Source organism: Oryctolagus cuniculus, chromosome 7 (genome assembly GCF_964237555.1).
Source record: "Oryctolagus cuniculus chromosome 7, mOryCun1.1, whole genome shotgun sequence".
NCBI classification, from domain to species: Eukaryota; Metazoa; Chordata; class Mammalia; order Lagomorpha; family Leporidae; genus Oryctolagus; species Oryctolagus cuniculus.
This window is the reverse complement of record NC_091438.1, coordinates 46,801,121-46,819,661: the sequence shown is the minus strand read 5'-3', so window position 1 is coordinate 46,819,661 and position 18,541 is coordinate 46,801,121. Positions and strand designations below refer to the sequence as shown.

At 58.4% G+C, this 18,541-nt stretch overlaps 2 protein-coding genes across 13 annotated transcripts in view; one reads left to right on the top strand and one right to left on the bottom strand.

Moving 5' to 3' along the window:
• Window positions 1-207: 207 nt before the first annotated feature.
• Window positions 208-8,568, top strand: ZNF687 (zinc finger protein 687). Of its 6 annotated transcripts, XM_008264033.4 has the most exons (10): window positions 443-553; window positions 1,726-1,822; window positions 3,136-5,264; window positions 5,412-5,590; window positions 5,891-6,067; window positions 6,159-6,321; window positions 6,452-6,799; window positions 6,880-6,992; window positions 7,176-7,317; window positions 7,415-8,568. In XM_008264033.4, exons 1-10 carry the CDS (start codon window positions 509-511, stop codon window positions 7,910-7,912), a joined length of 3,891 nt encoding a protein of 1,296 aa, XP_008262255.3. In that variant the 5' UTR covers window positions 443-508; the 3' UTR covers window positions 7,913-8,568.
• A 221-nt stretch (window positions 8,569-8,789) lies between these two features.
• Window positions 8,790-18,541, bottom strand: part of PI4KB (phosphatidylinositol 4-kinase beta) — a 32,034-nt gene continuing 22,282 nt past the window's right edge. For 4 of the 7 annotated variants that reach the window (XM_008264041.4, XM_070076696.1, XM_008264040.4 and 1 more), the window contains 6 exons: window positions 18,198-18,302; window positions 17,870-17,993; window positions 15,540-15,805; window positions 10,943-11,075; window positions 10,580-10,700; window positions 8,790-9,595 (listed from right to left, as the gene is read on the bottom strand). In XM_008264041.4, coding sequence (XP_008262263.2) covers window positions 9,414-9,595; window positions 10,580-10,700; window positions 10,943-11,075; window positions 15,540-15,805; window positions 17,870-17,993; window positions 18,198-18,302 — 931 coding nt within the window. In that variant the 3' untranslated portion in view covers window positions 8,790-9,413. 7 annotated transcript variants of the gene reach the window in all.

Sequence of the window (18,541 nt, the reverse complement as noted above, 5' to 3'; positions counted from 1 at the left end):
CAATGGGGAAAGCTATCTTCAGAGGGCCCAGGCTTCTTGGCCAATGAGGAGAAGAGGACTGTGCGGGGACCGTTCCGAGCGGCAGTACTTAAGGCCAACCCAGTGCGGGGCTGGGAGGGGCGCAGCACTGAACGACGGGGGTGCCGGCCAATGGCGAGTGTGAAAGCGGGCAGCTCAGACCCGGAGCGCGGAGGGAGCGGAGGGAGGGGGGAGGCCGAACCGGAGAGAAGCAGGAAGTAGCGGCGGCCGCGGGGAGGGCGGCGGCGGCGGCTGCAGCGGTGGCTGCAGCGGTGGCGGCTGGAGCAGGATAGACTGCTGGGTCTTGGCCCGCGCTAGGAACGAAGCAAGTAAGCGTGCCTGGGGTAAATACCCGCCCTAGGCTCCGCCCCCTGGGGGGGCGGGTAAATACCCCCGCCCCTCCCCCACTTGGTCAACTACCCCCTTCTCCGCGCCGCCCCCTGGGGCGGCTTCTAGGAAGGCCCGGACACCGCCTCCATCCTTTGGGCGGATGGGCGAAACTCCCAGCCTGTTGAAAGCACAGTCCCCTAGTCGGGTAAACGTGGAAGGAGGGTCGGGGACCCCAAGTCCTGTTGCCCCAGCCCGAGAGGCGCCCGAAGTGCGGCCCGGGACTGGAAGCTTGCGGGATGTCGCGACCCAAAATGGTGTCCGCGCCCGGGGGTGGGGGCGGGAGGAACTGGGCCAGGCCGGCGCGGAGCCGGCACCCTGGCTGGGTGCAGGTCAGCGTCCGGGCCCGGGCAGGACTCAGGCTCGCGCCTCGGGGCCCTCTGCGCGCCTTCCGATCACTCCCTGGTCTGAGAGAGCCTCTGGAAGTCCGCGCTGCGGAGGGGAACGAGGTCCGAGGTGGGACCGAGCCGGGCTGCAGAGCCGAGGGGCATGCAGAGGCCGCCCCTCCCTACTCTGCTGTTAACCTGCAGCCCCGGCTGTCGCGTAGTCCTGGGCCCCGGGGTGCTGCGCGGCGGCTCCCCAGGGGCCCGGCCCGGCCGAGGCCCGGCCTTGCCTTCGCACGCCGGTGGTAGCGAAAGAAGCTCCGCGCGCCTCAGTTTCCCGTGTGGCTTCTCTCGTGCACACCCCACCTCCTCCCCGCAACCTCGGACTTGCTCCCAGCGCCAGCGCTCGGCAGATGGCAGGGACTTAATTCCGCCTGCTGCCCAGCTTGGCCGCAACCTAATCGCCCCCGGCCGGGCGCCGGCCCCTCGTTCTACTGTGGGCACAGCAGGCCTTGGGCCCCCAGCGGACCCAGACCTCCTCGCCCTCTTCCTGTTGAATGCCTTCCGTTGGCTTTTGGGGAAGAACTGGGAAAAGGAGGCGGGGGAACGGGGGCCCTAACACAGGGCAGAGCAGCCGCAGCGCGGCCTGGGCCGTGGGGTGGGGGGGCGCTCCGGGCCTTGAGCTCTGCCGCCTGGCCGACTGTCTGCTCGTGCTGGTGGCTATCAGATGACCTCTAAGTCACTTGAAAGCCGAAAGGGGGAGGCGAGTTCGCAGGTGTTTTCTCCTGGTCCCCACGGGCCTGAGCTCCCCCAGCCCACCTCTCTGAGGGCGGGAAGGGGAAGGGCGCCCGGGGCCTCTCCCATGGGGAGGGAGCCAGGCTGAGCAGGGCCCAGCGATTTGTTAGGTCAGAGGCAAGGGCTGAGGGCTTTGTTTAAACCCAGAGGCCGCAAAATTCAGTAGAGAGGGCCTGGTCCCGACTCCTCTTTCTTCCTCTAGTTGGTACCCTTTCCCCCCCACCCCCACCTTGGTCCCAGCAATGCCAGCTGCCACCTGCTGGGACTATCTCCAGTTACAGTCTGCAGGCTGGAAAGAGGTGAGAGAATTGGCCCTGGGAAGTGGCTTGCCTCCTGGGCAGGGAATGTTGGAGAATGTGGCTTGCTTTAGTTGCTTCCTCCCAGACGAGAAGCACCATGGCCTCCTCTTTGGTTTTGTGCCACATGGGGCTGCGGGATTTTTTTTTTTTTTTTTTTTTTCTTTTTGCAGGAGGCCAGGTTGGGGCTGGGTAAGAAGTCCTGTAGTACTGCTACCAAAGGAAGATGGGAAGGCTGTGGTGTCTGAATCAGGGTAGGCCAGGGTAGGCCGGGGTAGGAGCTCAGCACAGAGGATAGGGCCCAGGGCGCGGCTTTTCCCTGTGTGGCAGCTGTGCTGGGTAAGCTTTTCCCCTGGAGTTTTAGACCTGGGAGAGCTCGCGAGGGAGGGAGGGAGGGAGGCAGGGAGGCGCACTCTGGGGAAGGTAGGTGAGCGAGCAGCAGGTGTTTGCGACAGGAGAAGCCTAGGCTGGGGCCCTTGTGACCAGGCTGCCGTCACCGGCTCCCCCCGCCCCCACTTTGTTCCTGCGTCTTGCTCTTCCCATCTTCGTCTTTGGAGTGATTTCCCGGCATTGATTTCTCCCTTCTGGCCAAGTGGGTCCCTAAGTGGCAGCGATGACACCAAGTGTCCCCAGCTTGATCTTTTGTGACTCTTGACTCTGGCCCAGCTCTGGATTCCCAGCGCGCGCTCCTTCCCAGCTTCTCCATGACCCGACGTGGTGTTTGGCCCAGCCGTAATAACACATCGCGTCCTGGGTCTGAACGTTTGCGATTTCATTCTGCGCTGAGAATAACCTGTGACGTGTGGATTTCCTGTCCCTTCTTTCAAACAGCAAAAGGAAGGCCGTGAAGTGGCTCTCTTGCCCGGCAGGCTGTGACCAAGCCAGGTTTCTTTTGGCTTAAGTCTCTGCCCTTGTGCATGCGTGGCCTTTCAGGTCTCTGGTAGACCTAGAAGATCCATGGAGAATGTGAACTGTTCCGGTGCTGACATGGAGGACTGCTGAGACCCAGCGTGTCCTTAATAGTAATGTCAGTTCTTGATTCTGAGCTGGCCACAGGACGGGGTGAGCAGGTGTCCTCTCCCACCTGGACCCCACATCTCTGTCTCCTTGAAGTCTGCCTGTGGTTTGGGGCGCATGCCCTGGGTTTGCACACTGACCCTCTCTTGATTTGGGGTGGGGTGGGGGGGTTGGCAAAACAAGCAGCTCTCCAGGATTCAGCTGTAGCCAATGGCAGTATGTGTGGGGAGAACCTGAGGGAGGAGCCCCGGGGCCTCTGTGCCAGACTTCTCAGTTTTCCCTTTCCCTGTTTGCATCAGGTTTGGGACCTGCCGCTATGGGGGACATGAAGACCCCTGATTTCGATGACCTCCTTGCTGCCTTTGACATCCCTGACATCGATGCAAATGAAGCCATCCACTCGGGACCGGAAGAAAATGACGGGCCGGGAGGCCCAGGGAAGCCAGAACCCAGTGAGGGAGGTGCATCTGGAGACAAAGCAGCAGCAGCCGCTGGGGACGACCCTGAAGTTGCAGCCCAGGCCTCTGACCACGGCCTGCCGCCGCCAGACATTTCCACGGTCAGCGTCATTGTCAAGAACACTGTGTGTCCCGAACAGTCTGAGAACCTGGCCGGGGCTTCCGGAGCGGAAGGGGCCCGGCCTGGGGGCGTAAGCAAGGAAGGGCCTGTGGGACCTCGGCTGATGCAAAATGGTTTTGGGGGCCCTGAGCCATCCCTCCCGGGAACCCCCCGCTCCCCAGCTCCCCCCAGCGTGGGGGTCTGGAAAGAAAAAGCCATGGAAGGCAAAGCGCCCTTGGACCTCTTTGCTCATTTCGAGCCTGAGCCAGAGAAGCACCCAGATCCCCTGCCTCCCTCTGCACCGTCCCCACCTCGGGAGGGGGCCATGACCCCACCTCCTTTCTCCTCTCCCTTTGAGCTGGCCCCTGAGAATGGCCCCGCCCTGCTGCCGCCTGGCTCTTCCCCGCTGCTGGGGGCCTTGAAGCCAGGCAGCTGCAGCCCCCGCCACCCCCAGGGCCTCCCGCAGCGAGGTGCTGGCGCCGAGGCCACAGGCATCCCTGCCAGTGCCTCACCTCCCCGGGTGGCTGGGGTGCCCTTCTTCAAGCAGTCTCCAGGGCACCAGAGCCCTCTTGCCTCCCCTAAAGTACCCGGCTGTAAGCCCCTGAAGGAGGAAGAAGATGGGGGACAAGCGGACAAGTCTGCCCCGGGCAGTCCCCAGAGCCCCTCCAGTGGCGCCGAGGCTGCGGACGAGGACAGCAATGACTCCCCTGGCTCCTCCAGCTCCTCTAGGCCTCTCAAGGTGCGGATCAAGACCATTAAAACGTCCTGCGGAAACATCACAAGGACTGTCACCCGGGTCCCCTCGGACCCTGATCCTCCTGGCCCCAACTTGGCTGAAGGGGCCTTCCTGGCTGAAGCCAGCCTCCTGAAGCTGTCCCCTGCGGCCCCCACCCCTGAGGGTCCAAAGGTGGTGAGCGTACAGCTGGGTGACGGCACCAGGCTGAAGGGCACTGTGCTACCTGTGGCTACCATCCAGAACGCCAGCACTGCTATGCTCATGGCCGCCAGCGTGGCCCGCAAAGCCGTGGTTCTGCCCGGGGGGACTGCCGCCAGCCCTAAGACGATGGCTAAGAATGTGCTCGGCCTGGTGCCCCAAGCGCTGCCCAAGGCTGAGGGTCGGGCAGGGCTGGGGACCGGGGGACAGAAGGTGAATGGGGCCTCAGTGGTGATGGTGCAGCCCACAAAGCCGGCCCCTGGGCCAGCTGCGGGGGGCGGCACAGTGATCTCACGGACCCAGTCCAGCCTGGTGGAGGCCTTCAACAAGATCCTCAACAGCAAGAACCTGCTTCCTGCCTACAGGCCAAACCTGAGCCCACCTGCTGAGGCCGGGCTGGCCCTGCCTCCAACGGGCTACCGCTGCCTGGAGTGCGGGGATGCCTTCTCGCTGGAGAAGAGTCTGGCCCGGCACTACGACCGCCGGAGCATGCGCATTGAGGTCACCTGCAACCACTGTGCCCGCCGCCTGGTCTTCTTCAACAAGTGCAGCCTGCTCCTCCATGCTCGCGAGCACAAGGACAAGGGGCTTGTCATGCAGTGCTCGCATCTGGTCATGAGGCCCGTGGCCCTCGACCAGATGGTGGGGCAGCCGGACATCACACCCCTGCTCCCTGTGGCTGTCCCACCTGCCCCTGGACCGCTGCTCTTGCCTGCCTTGGGCAAGGGTGAGGGGGCCATCGCCTCTGCTGCCATGACCACAGCTGCTGCTGAGGCCCCTGTGCTGCCACTCACGACAGAGCCGCCCGCCGCCCCTGCCAGCTCTGCTTACACGTGCTTCCGCTGCCTGGAGTGCAAGGAGCAGTGCCGGGACAAGGCTGGCATGGCAGCCCACTTCCAGCAGCTCGGGCCCCCTGCCCCCGGGGCCACCAGCAATGTGAGTTGCTTTTCACCGCTCATTTGGGGAGGGGACAGCCAGATGCTGTGGGGATAGGGTCTAGGAAGCCGCCGGGGGCTTCGTTAGGAAAGTAAGGGGGGGCCAGGCCTCCCTTCACCTGCTTACCTTGTTTAACCCCCTCGACAGGTTTGCCCAACCTGCCCCATGACGCTCCCCAATCGCTGCAGCTTCAGCGCCCACCAGCGCATGCATAAGAACCGACCCCCCCACGTCTGTCCTGAGTGTGGGGGCAACTTCCTGCAAGCCAATTTTCAGGCCCATCTCCGCGAGGCCTGCCTGCATTTCTCTCGCCGTGTAGGATACAGGTGCCTCCTGCTCCCCCCCGCAGTCCTCGAGGGTCTCCTGTCTGCCGGCAACAGCCTGCTAGATGGGCCCTCAAGGAGCACCCCCATTTTCCTCTTCCCGCCTTCCAGTCATCCCCCTCTGGAGCCCTGGCTCTGCCTCCCTGGTGGGCCTGGGCCTCCGGGCCCTTCCGTTGTCCGTGTTGCTCACGCCACATTGCCAGTTTCCTCCTCAGCCTGCCCCGTCCCTGAGGATCAGCGTGGCTGGGCGAAGGGTGGCGCCCTCCACCCTCTCACCCCAGGGCCTCCTGCTTCCTCCCCCAGGTGCCCCAGCTGCGCGGTGGTGTTTGGGGGTGTGAACTCCATCAAGTCCCACATCCAGGCGTCACACTGCGAGGTTTTCCACAAGTGCCCCATCTGCCCCATGGCCTTCAAGTCTGCACCCAGTGCCCATGCCCATCTCTACTCCCAGCACCCCAGCTTCCTCTCACAGCAGGCCAAGTGAGAGCCGGGGGGCGGGGGGAGCTGGGGGAGGCGGGGGTGGGCTCCAGCCAGCCCTGCCTGATGTCTGCACTGTCCTTGCCCACCACAGGCAGATCTACAAATGCGCCATGTGCGACACGGTCTTCACGCACAAGCCCCTCCTCTCCTCACACTTCGACCAGCACCTGCTGCCCCAGCGCGTCAGCGTCTTTAAGTGTCCGTCTTGTCCTCTGCTCTTTGCTCAAAAAAGGACCATGCTGGAACATCTCAAGGTACAAGGGTGGGGTGAGGGCCCTGGACCAGCCGACTTGGACTAGGGCCCCACAACCCTCGGTGGGGGAGGGGGCCGGCAAAGGCAGGCCTGCCCCCACAGCAGCCCTCCCCCTTGTCTGCCTCCTACAGAACACTCATCAGTCTGGGCGCGTGGGGGAGGAGACTGCAGGGAAAGGGACTGGGGGTGCCCCTCTGACCCCCAAGACTGAGCCTGAGGAGCTGGCCGTGTCTCAGGGAGGGGCGGCTGCCGCCACCGCCACTGCTGCTACCGAGGAGTCGTCTTCATCTTCCGAAGAGGAGGAACCGCCTAGCTCCCCCGAGCCCCCCCGCTCGACCAAGCGGCCCCGGCGGGAGCTAGGGGGCAAAGGCATCAAGGGCGGGGGCGGGGGGCCCGGAGGCTGGACCTGCGGCCTGTGTCACTCCTGGTTCCCTGAGCGGGACGAGTACGTGGCGCACATGAAGAAGGAGCATGGCAAGGTGAGTGGGCGGGTGGCGAGGTGGGCCGGAGGGCGGCTTTGGGATGGGCCAGGCACTGAGGGGCCCCCCTGCTCTCCTAGTCGGTGAAGAAGTTTCCCTGCCGCCTGTGTGAGCGCTCCTTCTGCTCTGCCCCCAGCCTGAGGCGTCATGTCAGGGTCAACCACGAGGGCATCAAGAGAGTTTATCCTTGCAGGTACCCCCTGCCCAGCCCCAGCCCTGCCCCTCACCCCTGAAGTACCCCCTCAGTCGCCTCTGGTTGAAGCAGACTTCAATTTGAGACCTCCCTCTGCTCCGGTGGCTCCTTCCTCAGGAGCCGTGGGACCTGACTGCGTGCGGGCTGTGCCCGCTGCCACCCTGCTCACTCTTGGCCTTCCAGGTATTGCACAGAGGGAAAGCGCACCTTCAGCAGCCGCCTGATCCTGGAGAAGCACGTCCAGGTCCGGCACGGCTTGCAGCTCGGGGCCCAGTCCCCTGGCCGAGGGAATGCCTTGGCCCGGGGCCCTGGTGCCAGAGCCCAGGTAGGCAGAGGCTTGGCCTGCTCTTAGGGACTCGGAGGTGGGAGACCACAGGGACAGTGCGGGTGATGGTGAGGCCGTCTCTCCTGCTCTTCCCCAGGGGCCGGGACGGAAACGCCGCCCGTCTTCGGACTCGTGCAGTGAGGAGCCTGACAGCACAACACCTCCGGCCAAGTCCCCCAGGGGTGGCCCTGGGTCAGGAGACCATGGCCCCCTGCGCTACCGGAGCAGTGGCTCAACGGAACAGAGCCTCCTGGTGGGGTTGAGGGTGGACGGCGGTGCCCAGCAGTGCCTCGACTGCGGCCTGTGCTTCGCCTCCCCTGGCTCCCTGAGCCGGCACCGGTTCATCAGCCACAAGAAGAGACGGGGTGTGGGTAGAGCCAGTGCCCTGGGGCTGGGGGATGGGGAGGAAGAGGCCCCCCCTCCGGCGAGGTCTGACCCAGAGGGTGGAGACTCACCCCTGGCTGCCTCTGGAGGCCCGCTGACCTGCAAGGTCTGCGGCAAGAGCTGCGACAGCCCGCTCAACCTCAAGACCCATTTCCGCACACATGGCATGGCCTTCATCAGGGCACGGCAGGGGGGCAGTGGGGACAACTAAGCCCCGAGCCTGGGACTAGTCAGCCCCTCCGTCTTTCCCAGGAGCCTGGGTTTCACTGCTGCTGCCTCTTGGTCCCTGGACTGGGATGTTTCATTAACATTCACATTTTGTTCATTTCCTCTCCCCTGGAGAAAGCTTTTGAGGATTATAGTTGTTTGCAAAGCCCCCCTCTCCCGCACACCCCTTGGGGTTCGGCCCACAGGTCCTAGTAGAGTGGCCCTCCATTCCTCCCTTCTGAACCCGACACTAATTCTGCTCCTGCTGCAGATGCCCAGTGTGGAACTGGAGCTGGGCGGCTGGGACTGCGGTGCATCTGCTGACAGGCACAGGGAGGACCCAGGGGAGGGCTGTCAGGGGACTCCCAGGCATGGACTGTAGCCTTCCTTCTCTGGGCCAGGCCCGGCCCCAGCACCCTCCCCCGCGCCTGGCACTCAAGCCCCCCACTCCTGCAGTGCCTTTCACTTGTCTTTTTTTTTCCCCCGCAGAAATTCCAGGGAGGGGGGTCGGTGGGGATGAGTCCTGTCGGGGGGGCCCAGGGAGAGGAGGGGACAGGCTCTCAGGAATCCTTTATTCTTGTAGTAATAATAATACTAACAGTGGGAGAAAACAGGAGGGAGAGAACCAGACCATTAAAACTGCTCGTGGTTTAATCCCCATTCAGTCTCCTCTTTTTGTGACTTGGACAATGTGGACTGGCCAGGGGGGGCTGCGAGTGAGAACTGGGGAGGCCCTTTTCCGGGAAGAGGTGGCTCTGGCCAGGACAGCCAGGGAAAAGGAGTCCCCCTCCCGGGTGTGGTGCCTTTTGTCTCCTGGACGCCAGGGCATCTGTTCACTCATTACCCTCCTGCCCCAAAAGACCCAACTTGGATGACACAGATGGCTAACTAAGGACTTTATTTCAAACAAGAGTTAAAAATAAAAAATTGAGAGCCATTTCCCTGGGTGTGGGGAAGGGACCAGGGTAAGGAACCACAGCTAGGCCGATACCCTCAATACGCTGGGGGGTTGTGGTGATTCCCTTCCTCACCCCCGCTTCGGGGCAGCTCAGCAAGTGCGGGACCCCACAGCAGAGCCGCTGTGAAAGAGCTCGGCCTGGGGTCAGTCCCTGGGAGGGGACAGAGTTGGGCAGCAGCATGGCCAAAGGCCAACCACAGGATCAAGTCCCAAGTACCAAGAACCTACTCCTCCCTCCCTCTCTGGGACCCAGGACAGATGAAGCGGAAGGCCCCGGTGTCCCTGGCATGCGTCACCTCTGCTCTGGAGGGCAGTGAGTCCTGGAGTGTGTCAGGTGGTAACACCGACACAGAGCGGGCCGGGGCGCCCCGGCCTGTCTGCACCCGCGGCGGCCTCCCACCCCCCCACCCCCGCAAGCTCTGGCCGTTACCACATGATCCTTTAATTTCTTGCCTTGTTCCCCTCAGGTGGAAGGTTGGGTGGTGGGGTTTCGCAAACCAGGGTCCTCCCGGGAGGGGCGCCTCGGGCCCGAGGAGGAGGAGGAGGGTCACATGATGCCGTTGGTGAGGTACTGGAAGCCGTCGTAGAGCTTGGTGGTGATGGAGCGCATGCTGCCGTCCACCATCTGCTCCACCAGCAGCTGCAGCTGCTCCTCCGTCATGCTCATGTGGAACCTCTCCTTGAGGTTGCGAATGGTGCTGGAGCCGTGGAAGCAAGGAAGCTGAGAACCTGGGGGAAGCAGTGGGGGTTCAGGGTCGTGGACGGATAGGAGAGAGGAACAGCAGCAACAGCCACTGCAGACAGAGCCAGGGGTCTCTGCATTGCCCCTTCCTCCCCCTTCAGGGGCCCCTGGCAGTGTGGGTACGATTCTGTTGTGGGCAGGGAGCAGGAGTTGGTGGGAGGCCCTGTCTTGAGCCCACCTTCATCCCACGCTGAGCCCTTCTGTAGGTGCAGGCATATGGGCAGAGAAGGGACCTCTCCCCCAGTTAGGGCTGAGGGAAGGCCGGGAAGAGGCTCTGGGGCATGGGCCCTGAGCTGGGCACTTATCTGGTTGCAGGCCTCTGCCTATGCTACGTCTGACACTCACAGATGACCTGGGCCACCGTCATCACGGGGCCAGACGGGGATGCTCCTGAGCAACGGCGACAACCTGTGGGGTAGGGGCAGGGGTGGGGAGGAGGAGGAGACTGGCAGCTCAGATCTGGGGTACACCTGGAACCTCAGGGGGATGACAGGGGCCCAGAGGAGCTGGGAGAGGAGGGGATCCTGGGCAAAAGACTAGATGGCAAGGCAACGAGGCAGCAGCACAGCGGAGGAAGAGAAAGGAGGGACAGGAAATGTTTTCCAGCTCAGGGTAGCAGAGGTGAGCAGTGGGGGGAAGGAAGGGTAGCTGAGGCCAGGGCAGCTGGGGCAGAGGGTCATGGGCAGGCACATGGCGACTGGAAACCTGAGTCGGGAAAGAGCCAAGCGACGGAAGGAGGAAACAGAAACTGAGAGGTGGGCCTGGGACAGGGAGTAGAAGGGACCAGGCGGCTGTAAGTGGGACTTCTCTCCCCACTCTCCCCTGGACCCAGCTGTGTCAGGTCAGAGAGAGTGGCCTGAAGGAGAAACGAGGCACTGGACACAGCCGAGAGCCCTCCCCCACCCGCGTCTCCAGGTGGAGTCGCCTCTCTGGAAGCCCTGAGCCCCAGGTCCCGGCCCTGCCCAGCCCACCTTGCTGCATGATCTCCACGATCTGCACCACCTTGTCCATGTGCTTCCGAGCCGCAATCAGCCCTTGCAGCATCAGCATCTTGTAGTAGTTGAACATGTCTCCGTCCAGACCGCCCATCACCTGCACGAGGACAAGAGCTGCGTGCACTGGGGCCTCACCTCACGGTGGGAACGGCCTCTCTGGCCCCACAGGCCTGCCAGCACTCCTCCTCCCTCTCTTGGGGCAGTCACTTCCTTCTCAGGCAGGGAACTCCCAGGAAGCCCTGTCTCATCCTGGCTGACTGCCATTTCCGGCAGGGGGTCCACAAGCCCCCATTCCCAGGACAGGAAAGAACACAGCGACACCCCTCCTCCCTGACTCACATCCACAAACTCTGTGGTCAGCTTAAAGGCTGATGTCTCAAAGCCCAGGTTTCGGGGTGAGCTGGACAGGATGAAGCCGAAGTCGATGTGGATGATGTGGCCTTCTGCGTCCAGAAGGATGTTCCCATTGTGTCTGAGGAGGGGAGGAGAGGAGGAGGTGACGGTAAGTCTCACCGAGGCCACAGACACCAGGCAGGGGAGACCCCTGCCGTGTCTGCTGCTGCCTGCATCTCAATCCAATTCCTAGGACCTGAAGTTAGCAGGGAAAAAGACAGGAAGCAAATAAAGCGCCATAGAGGCAGTGGGGATGAAATGACTCATTAACTATTTAATCAAAATGGACAGTTTTGTAAAAGTCACACTTCCAGTATCCAAAATGACCTAGTAGAGAATCCAGAATCCTGGCTAGAAAGTCCCAGAGGCCAAGCCCTGTGCTGGGTGGAGGGCCTTCACGCAGAACCCATCTACCTGTGTGTGACCTAACTCCCATCAGCCCACTGCACACCACAGCCCTGGCAGCAGGAAGCGGCAATCAGAGGCAAGCCGACTGCGTGGAGGTTAACTGCAAAATAGTGCGAGGGCTTCACGGGGTCCATTTTCAGTCATTTTTCCTTAACAGTCTCAGGAGTAAGAACTCAGGCCAGCTGGAGGGGAGAAGAGATAAAGCCCAGGCCTGGGCGATTCCCACATGAATGGCCAGCAGAGGAGCAATGAGCAAGCTCTGCCCGTGAGGCCTGGCCTCGTCAGCATGAATGACCCGAGTGTCACAGCAGCTTTGTTTAGGGCCACCTCCTCTGGGGTTGCTGGGGTGTCTGATCCAGAGAGGATGCACAAAGGGAACAGTCCCAGAGGGAAGAGTCCTTTCCCCTCTGAGAAAAATGAAAGATTTAGCAGCACAGGCGCAACCTGGGGAGCCAGGAAGGTTCTAGTGATGCGCTCATCCACTCTCAGGTCACAGGCAAGGAGGAAGCAGAGGCCCGGAGAGGGGAACAGACTAACTTGCCCAAGGACCCAAGGACCCAAGGCTAGTGAGGAGCAGTCTTTCTCTTTTCCTAATGGAAGACCTCTCTGCCTCTGCCTCTCTAACTCTGCTTTTCAAATAAATAAATCTTAAACAAAGATGCCCATGTCCTAACTGGAGCATGCCAGTTTGATTTCTGGCTCTGGCTCCTGATTTCAGCTTCCTGCTATTGCAGACCCAGGGAAGCAGTGCTGACGATTCAAGTAACTGGGGTACTATGACCCACTGGGGGACCTGGATTGACTTGTTGGTTCCTGGCTTCAGCAAGGCTAAGCCCTTGCCTCTGTAGGAACTGGGGAAGTGAACCAGTGGATGGGAGCTTTGTCTCTCAAGTAAATAAAACAGGGGCAGGTGCTTAGCTCAGGGTCAAGCCACTGCTTGAGATGCCCACATCCCATATTGGTGTGCCTGGCTTTGAGTCCTGGCTCCACTTGTTGTTTTGTAAAGATTTATTTATTTGAAAGGCAGAGTTAGAAATAGAGATAGAGGTCTTCCGTCCACTGGTTCACTTCCCAAATGGCTGTAATGGCCGGGGCTGGGCTGGGCTGGGCTGAAGTCAGGAGCCAGGAGCTTCTTCCAGGTCTCCAATGTGGTACTGGGGCCCAAGGACTTGGGCCATCTTCCAGTGCTTCCCCAGGCGCATTAGCAGGGAGCTAGATCAGAAGTGGAGCAGCCGGGACTTGAACTGTTGCCCATATGGGACGCTGGCATTGCAGGCAGTGGTTTAACCCATTAGGCCACAGCACTGTCCCCCTGACCCCACTTTCCATGCCAGTTTCCTGCTAATGTGCACCCTGGGAGCAGCAATGATTACTCAAGTACTTGGGTCCCTGACACCATTAACCAGACTGAGTTCTGGGCTCCCAGCTTCAGCCTGCTGTTACAGGCATTTGGGGAGCACACCAGTGTATGGGAGATCTGTCTGTCTCTGCCTTTCAAATAAAAGAATTAACGTAATATAACAAAACCTGCTCCCAGTTTGGGGCCCCATCCACTGTTGCCCCTTCCTCCCAGTGGCTGATTCTATTCATGGCTAGACCACACCTATTCTCTGTTGAGGTATGAATGATTTATCAGATCCCTGTCCACCCCAACGCCCTGAAGGACAGACTCTCATCTACCAAGCATCTCCTGCCTTCGCAGGAGCTGGGTAACTCAATCACAGGCTCCTGGGTTCCAAATCCTGATACCTCAGGGACACTTTAATGACATTTCTCTGTAGCTCTCAAGTGCGGAGCCTCTACTGGTCCATCTGTGGGCTGCTAGGGTGGGATGAGTGAGCGAAGAGCTACCTGACCTGTACACTTCCCTCAGGAGGAAACCTTGGTCTGACAGGGCTTTCGTCTGGTTTAAATATAAAAGTGGCAGGCCACGCAGGCATTCCAGAGGTGAGCTCTGTTAGCTGGATCTTAATTGGCCGCGTTGTCACTGGGAGCTCTGGCAGTGCAGGCCACTGCATTTCCACCCTCCCAGGACAGCTGCCCTATGCCCAGGGTGAGGTGGGACTCACAGGAGCTCCCAGGACACAGACCACGTGTCCCTGCTGGGGTCCCAGAAGGCAGGCCCGGGTGGTCAGTACACACGTGCTCCACCTGTGTGTGGCCAGGCTTCACAAAGCTCATGCAATTTTTTTTTTTAAGGCAGAGAGACAGGGGCTGGCATTGTGGCAGAAAGGGTTAAGCTGTCACCTGCAAAGTCCACAGTCCACATTGGAGTGCCAGTTCAAGTCCCAGCTGCTCCACTCCTGATCCAGCTCCCTGCTAATGCCCTTGGAATGCAGGAGTAGATGGTTCAAGTACTTGGGTCCATGCCACCCAGTGGGAGACCAGGATGGTTCCTGACTCCTGTCTTTGGCCCTGGCTGTTGCAACCACCTGGGGGTATGAACCAGCACACGGAAGCTCTCTTTCTTTCTCTTGTTTCTCCTCCTCTCATGCTCTTTCAAATAATCAAACAAATCTTAAAAAAAAAAAAAAAAAAAAAAAAAAAAAAGGCAGGGAGAGAGAGAACTCCCACAGTGGCAAGGGCTGGGCCTGGAACTCAGTCCATGTCTTCAACGTGAGTGGCAGGAACCCATTAACTGAGTCATCTCTGCTGTGCAGGGTGCACATGAGCAGGAAGGTGGAGTCAGGAGCCAGAGCTGGGGACTGAACCCAGGCACTCCCCGGTAAGATGCAGGAAGCATGGCTGCCACTTTTTCTTTTCTTTTCTTTCTTTTTTTTTTTTTTTTAAGATTTATTTATTTATTTGAAAGGGTTATAGAGACAGAAAGAGAGAATTTTTCATCTACTCATTCACTCCCCCAATGGCTACAATGGCTAGAGCTGGGCCAGGCTGAAGCAAGGACCCAGGAGTTTCTAGGTCTCCTATGTGGGGCCAGAGGCGCAAGCACTTGGGTCATCTTACACTACTTTCCCAGGTGCATTAACAGGGAGCTGGATTGGAAATGGAGCAGCTGGGACATGAACCAGTGCCCATACGGATGCCAGCATTGCAGGAGGAGGCCTTACTTGCTATGTCACAACGCCGGCCCCTAACCATCATCTTAACTGCTAAGCCAAATGTCCATTCTTCATGTGATGTTAAAAGAAATGGCATCTCTGGGCAAAATACCAGACTTATAAGACTTAATCAAAGATTAGATTAAGAAGTAAGGAGAGCTCCCGGCTCGAAGTTTCAACTTTTTCTCCACCATGTGTCTCATACCTACCTTTTCCTTTTCCCCCCAAGATTTATTTGATTTATTTGAAAGGCAAAATAGCAGAGAGGGAGAAATCTTCGATCCACTGGCTCAATCCCCAGGTGGCTACAACGGCTGGGGCTGGGCCAGACTGAAGGCAGGAACTGCTCTAGGTCTCCCACGTGGGAAGGGCCCAAGTACCTGGGCCATCCTTCACCACCTTCCAGGTGCTTTAGCAGGGCGCTGGATGGAAGTGGAGCAGCAGGGACTCGAACCAGTGCTCCGACAATGGGGCACTGGCATCGTAGATGGTGGTCTAACCTCTATGCCATGCCCCTGACCCCCATCTGCTCATCTTCTCCTTTCTGCTCTCATGCCAGGCCCCATTACTTCTCACGATGTTGCTAAAGGCCCAAATACATCTACTCTCACTGATGGTGCCAGTGGGCATTTATTAAAAAGGCAAGATGCTGTCATTGCTCTGCTGGCAAAATGAAACTCCTCCGCCTTGCAGAGAAGCCCCTTCTAGCCCCGCCTCTTCTGAACGGCCTGATGTCACTGCCCGCTGCTCCCCTGCCATGCAGTGTGGCCCAAGCCTTAATCCCACTGAACTCCTGCCTCTCCTGGAGTGTGCTCCCCCCCAGCTTTCTCTGCCTTCCCTTCCCCTTGTCCTTTGAGATCCTGCTCTCTCAAACCCTCTGCTCCTCCCATAAACCCTGCATTTCTTTGCTCTTTTACCCTAGCCCCTATCAGTCTGCCTCCCTGGCTCAGTGTGATGTGAACATGTCTGTCTCTACATCCAGGCAATGGAGGATGGTATGAGTGAGTGAGAGCCACATGTGAAGGGGCAGAGAGAACCCTGGAGAAAGGAGAGACCGAGGGGCTGAAGCCACCTACCTGTCCTTGACTTGCAGCAGGTAGCAGACCAAGCAGTACCCAGCGCAACTTTGCACAAAATTGCGCTGGGCACTAAGGAATGCCTCAGTGGTGTAACTGCCATGCTCCTGCAGGAAGTAATCGAGCAAGGAGAGCTGTGACTGTTTCTTCACCTGGTGGATGGATACGGCGTTGACGACGGGTTCAATCATGCCGCTGTCAGCCGAGATCACAAGAATCTTGTATGGCTTTATCCAGAGAGGCACTCGCTCCTGTTCCCAGATGGACTGTAAGGAGACACAGCGGTTTTAGGAAGCTCATCTTTCTCCAGACCAGAGGAGAGGGCGAAAATTCTTCTTTCCCCAACTTATCCTGATGATCTTTAGGTCATTAAATGAGTAAGGCTCACTGATCTTCCTGGGGACCAGGGCCAAACAAAAACAGGAAACCACAGTCGGAGCTATGTGGGGAAAGGTATCTTACTGGTAGAAGGAGGAGGAAAGCAGAGAATTGGAAACCTCATGATCACCTCACAACAGGTACAGTGGGGGCTATTAATATAATTTCAAACAGTAAGAAAAAAGAAAAGAATTTAGGTCCAAAGAAAGATTCTCTGTTAAAAAAAAAAAGGACATATTTATGTATTTATTTTAGCAGGGTTATTAAGGGTATTGTGGTGCAGTGGGTTAAGGTGCTGCCTGGGATGCCCACATCCCATACTAGTCCTGGATAGTCCATGCTTTGGATCCAGCCTCCTGCTAATGCACCTGGAAGGCAGTGGAACCTGTCCCAGACACCTGGGTTCCTGCCACCCACGAGGGAGACCTGGATGGAATCCTGGCTCCTGGCTCCTGGCTCTTGCCCTGGCTGTTGTGGGCATTTGGGGAGTAAACCAGTAGATGGAATCTTTCTCTCTCACTCTGCTTTTCAAGTAAAGAAGTCTTTTTTTTTTTTAAACTTTTATTTAGTAAGTATAAATTTCCAAAGTAGATAAAGAAGTCTTAAAAAATAATTAAAAAAATGTATTTAGGGGCCAGCATTGTGGCGCAGTGGGTTAAAACCCTGGCATCCAATATGGGCACTGGTTCAGGTCCCAGCTGCTCCACTTCTGATCCAGCTCCATCCTAATGCATCTGGAAGGGTAACAGAGGATGGCCCAAGGGCTTGGGCCCCAGCACCCACACGGGAGACCTGGAAGAAGCTCTTGGCTCCTAGTTTCAGCCTGGCCCGGTCCTGGTTGTTGTGGCCATTTGGGGAGTGAACCAGTGGATGAAAGACCTCTCTCTTTCTGTCTCTACCTCTCTCTGTAACTCTGCCTTTCAAATAAATAAAATAAATCTTTAAAAAAATGATTTGATAGGCAGAAAGAGAAAAAGAGGAGCTCCCATTTGCTAATTCACTCCCCAAACACCCATAACAGCCAGGCTGAACTAGGCCAAAGCTGAAAGCCTGGAACTCCATCTGGGTCTCCCACCCTGGGGGCAGGAACTCAAGTACTTAAGCCATTACCTGCTACCTCTCAAGATGTACTTTGGTAGGAAACAGGAATTGGATTGGGGCTGGCTCTGTGGCACAATGGGTTAACACCCTGGCCTGAGGCGCCGGCATCCCATAGGGGTGCTGGTTCAAGACCTGGCTGCTCCACTTCTGATCCAGCTCTCTGCTATGGCCTGGGAAAGCAGTAGAAGATGGCCCAAGTCCTTGGGCCCCTGCACCCACGTGGGAGACCTGGGCCAGCAATTGCGGCCAACTGGGGAGTGGGCCAGCAGATGGAGGACCTCTCTCTGCCTCTCCTCTCTCTGTGTAACTCTGACTTTCAAAAAAAGAATAAAGAAATAAATAATAAATCTTTAAAAAAAAAACTGGAATTGGAAGCAGATCTGGGACTCAAACCTAGGCACACTGATCCTGGATGTGGGTGTCCCAAGGAGCATCTTAAGCACCGTGCCGAATGCTAGCTCCAGAGAAAATGAGTAAGAGATGAACTTACTAGTATGTGACAAACCCAGTGGGCCCAAGGGATCACTATCTTGGCACAGCGTAACCCACCTGCTGCAGACCCTCTGGAAAGTTGTGATGTAAAACGACAAACCCAGCACAGCACCCTGAAGGTCTGTCATTGGGAGGAGGCAGATGCAATTCACAAAAGGGTCAAAAGAGGCCGCTGTGGCGCTGTTCCTGTGGCTGTGCTTCCCAGGGGAAAACCGCACCGGCTTTAATTTAATCTGCTTCCAATTTGGACTTGGACAGGAAGCTGGTCCCCAGCAGAGCTCCCTGCAGGACAACCTATGTGGTCACCTCGCGTGAGGTGGAATTGAGCCAAATTCCTCTACTTTCTCCTCTTCTCTTACCTGCAGCTGCTTCAACACCTGGAAAGCCAGTAGCTCCTGCCGTAGGTCATCTCCACATTTGACGATGACTGACAGGAGCCGCCAATTGGGGAGATGGCCATAGGGGGAACCCTCTCTGATCCGCCTGTCAGGACAGAAGTAAAGGGTGTCAAAGGGTGACCGCCACCCCAACCCCAGTGAGGAGAAAGGCACAGCTTCTACCAAAAATCCACATCTAGCATTCTTCAAGGCAAGGACTCCGACTGCCAGGGCACCTGCCGGACTCTGTGGAGGCCGATGCACTACAGAGAAGGTGCACGGAACAGAGGTCACTGCCCACCCAACTCACCGCACTTTCTCCTGCCAGGGCTCTTTGAGGGCAACTGCAGAAGGGTCTTCTGGGTCTCGTTTGAAGGCTGTGGGGGTGTGAGCCAGCTGTTCTGAGAGGCGTCGTCTACGAGGAAGAAAACAGACCATTTGCTGGGAGGAGTTACCCAGAGCCTCAGGCCCCTGTCTAGATGGCACTTTCTGTCCTGTTTCCCAGTTTCTGGGCACACAAAGAGGAACTGAGAGAAAATCATGGAAGGAAACCTAACCAGTGGTCCTTTCCTCGCTAACCTGATGGTCTGTAATCATGCAGGCTTTGCGGAGCCACTCGGGACGCACGCATCCCCTATTGAGTGCTGGCTCCAG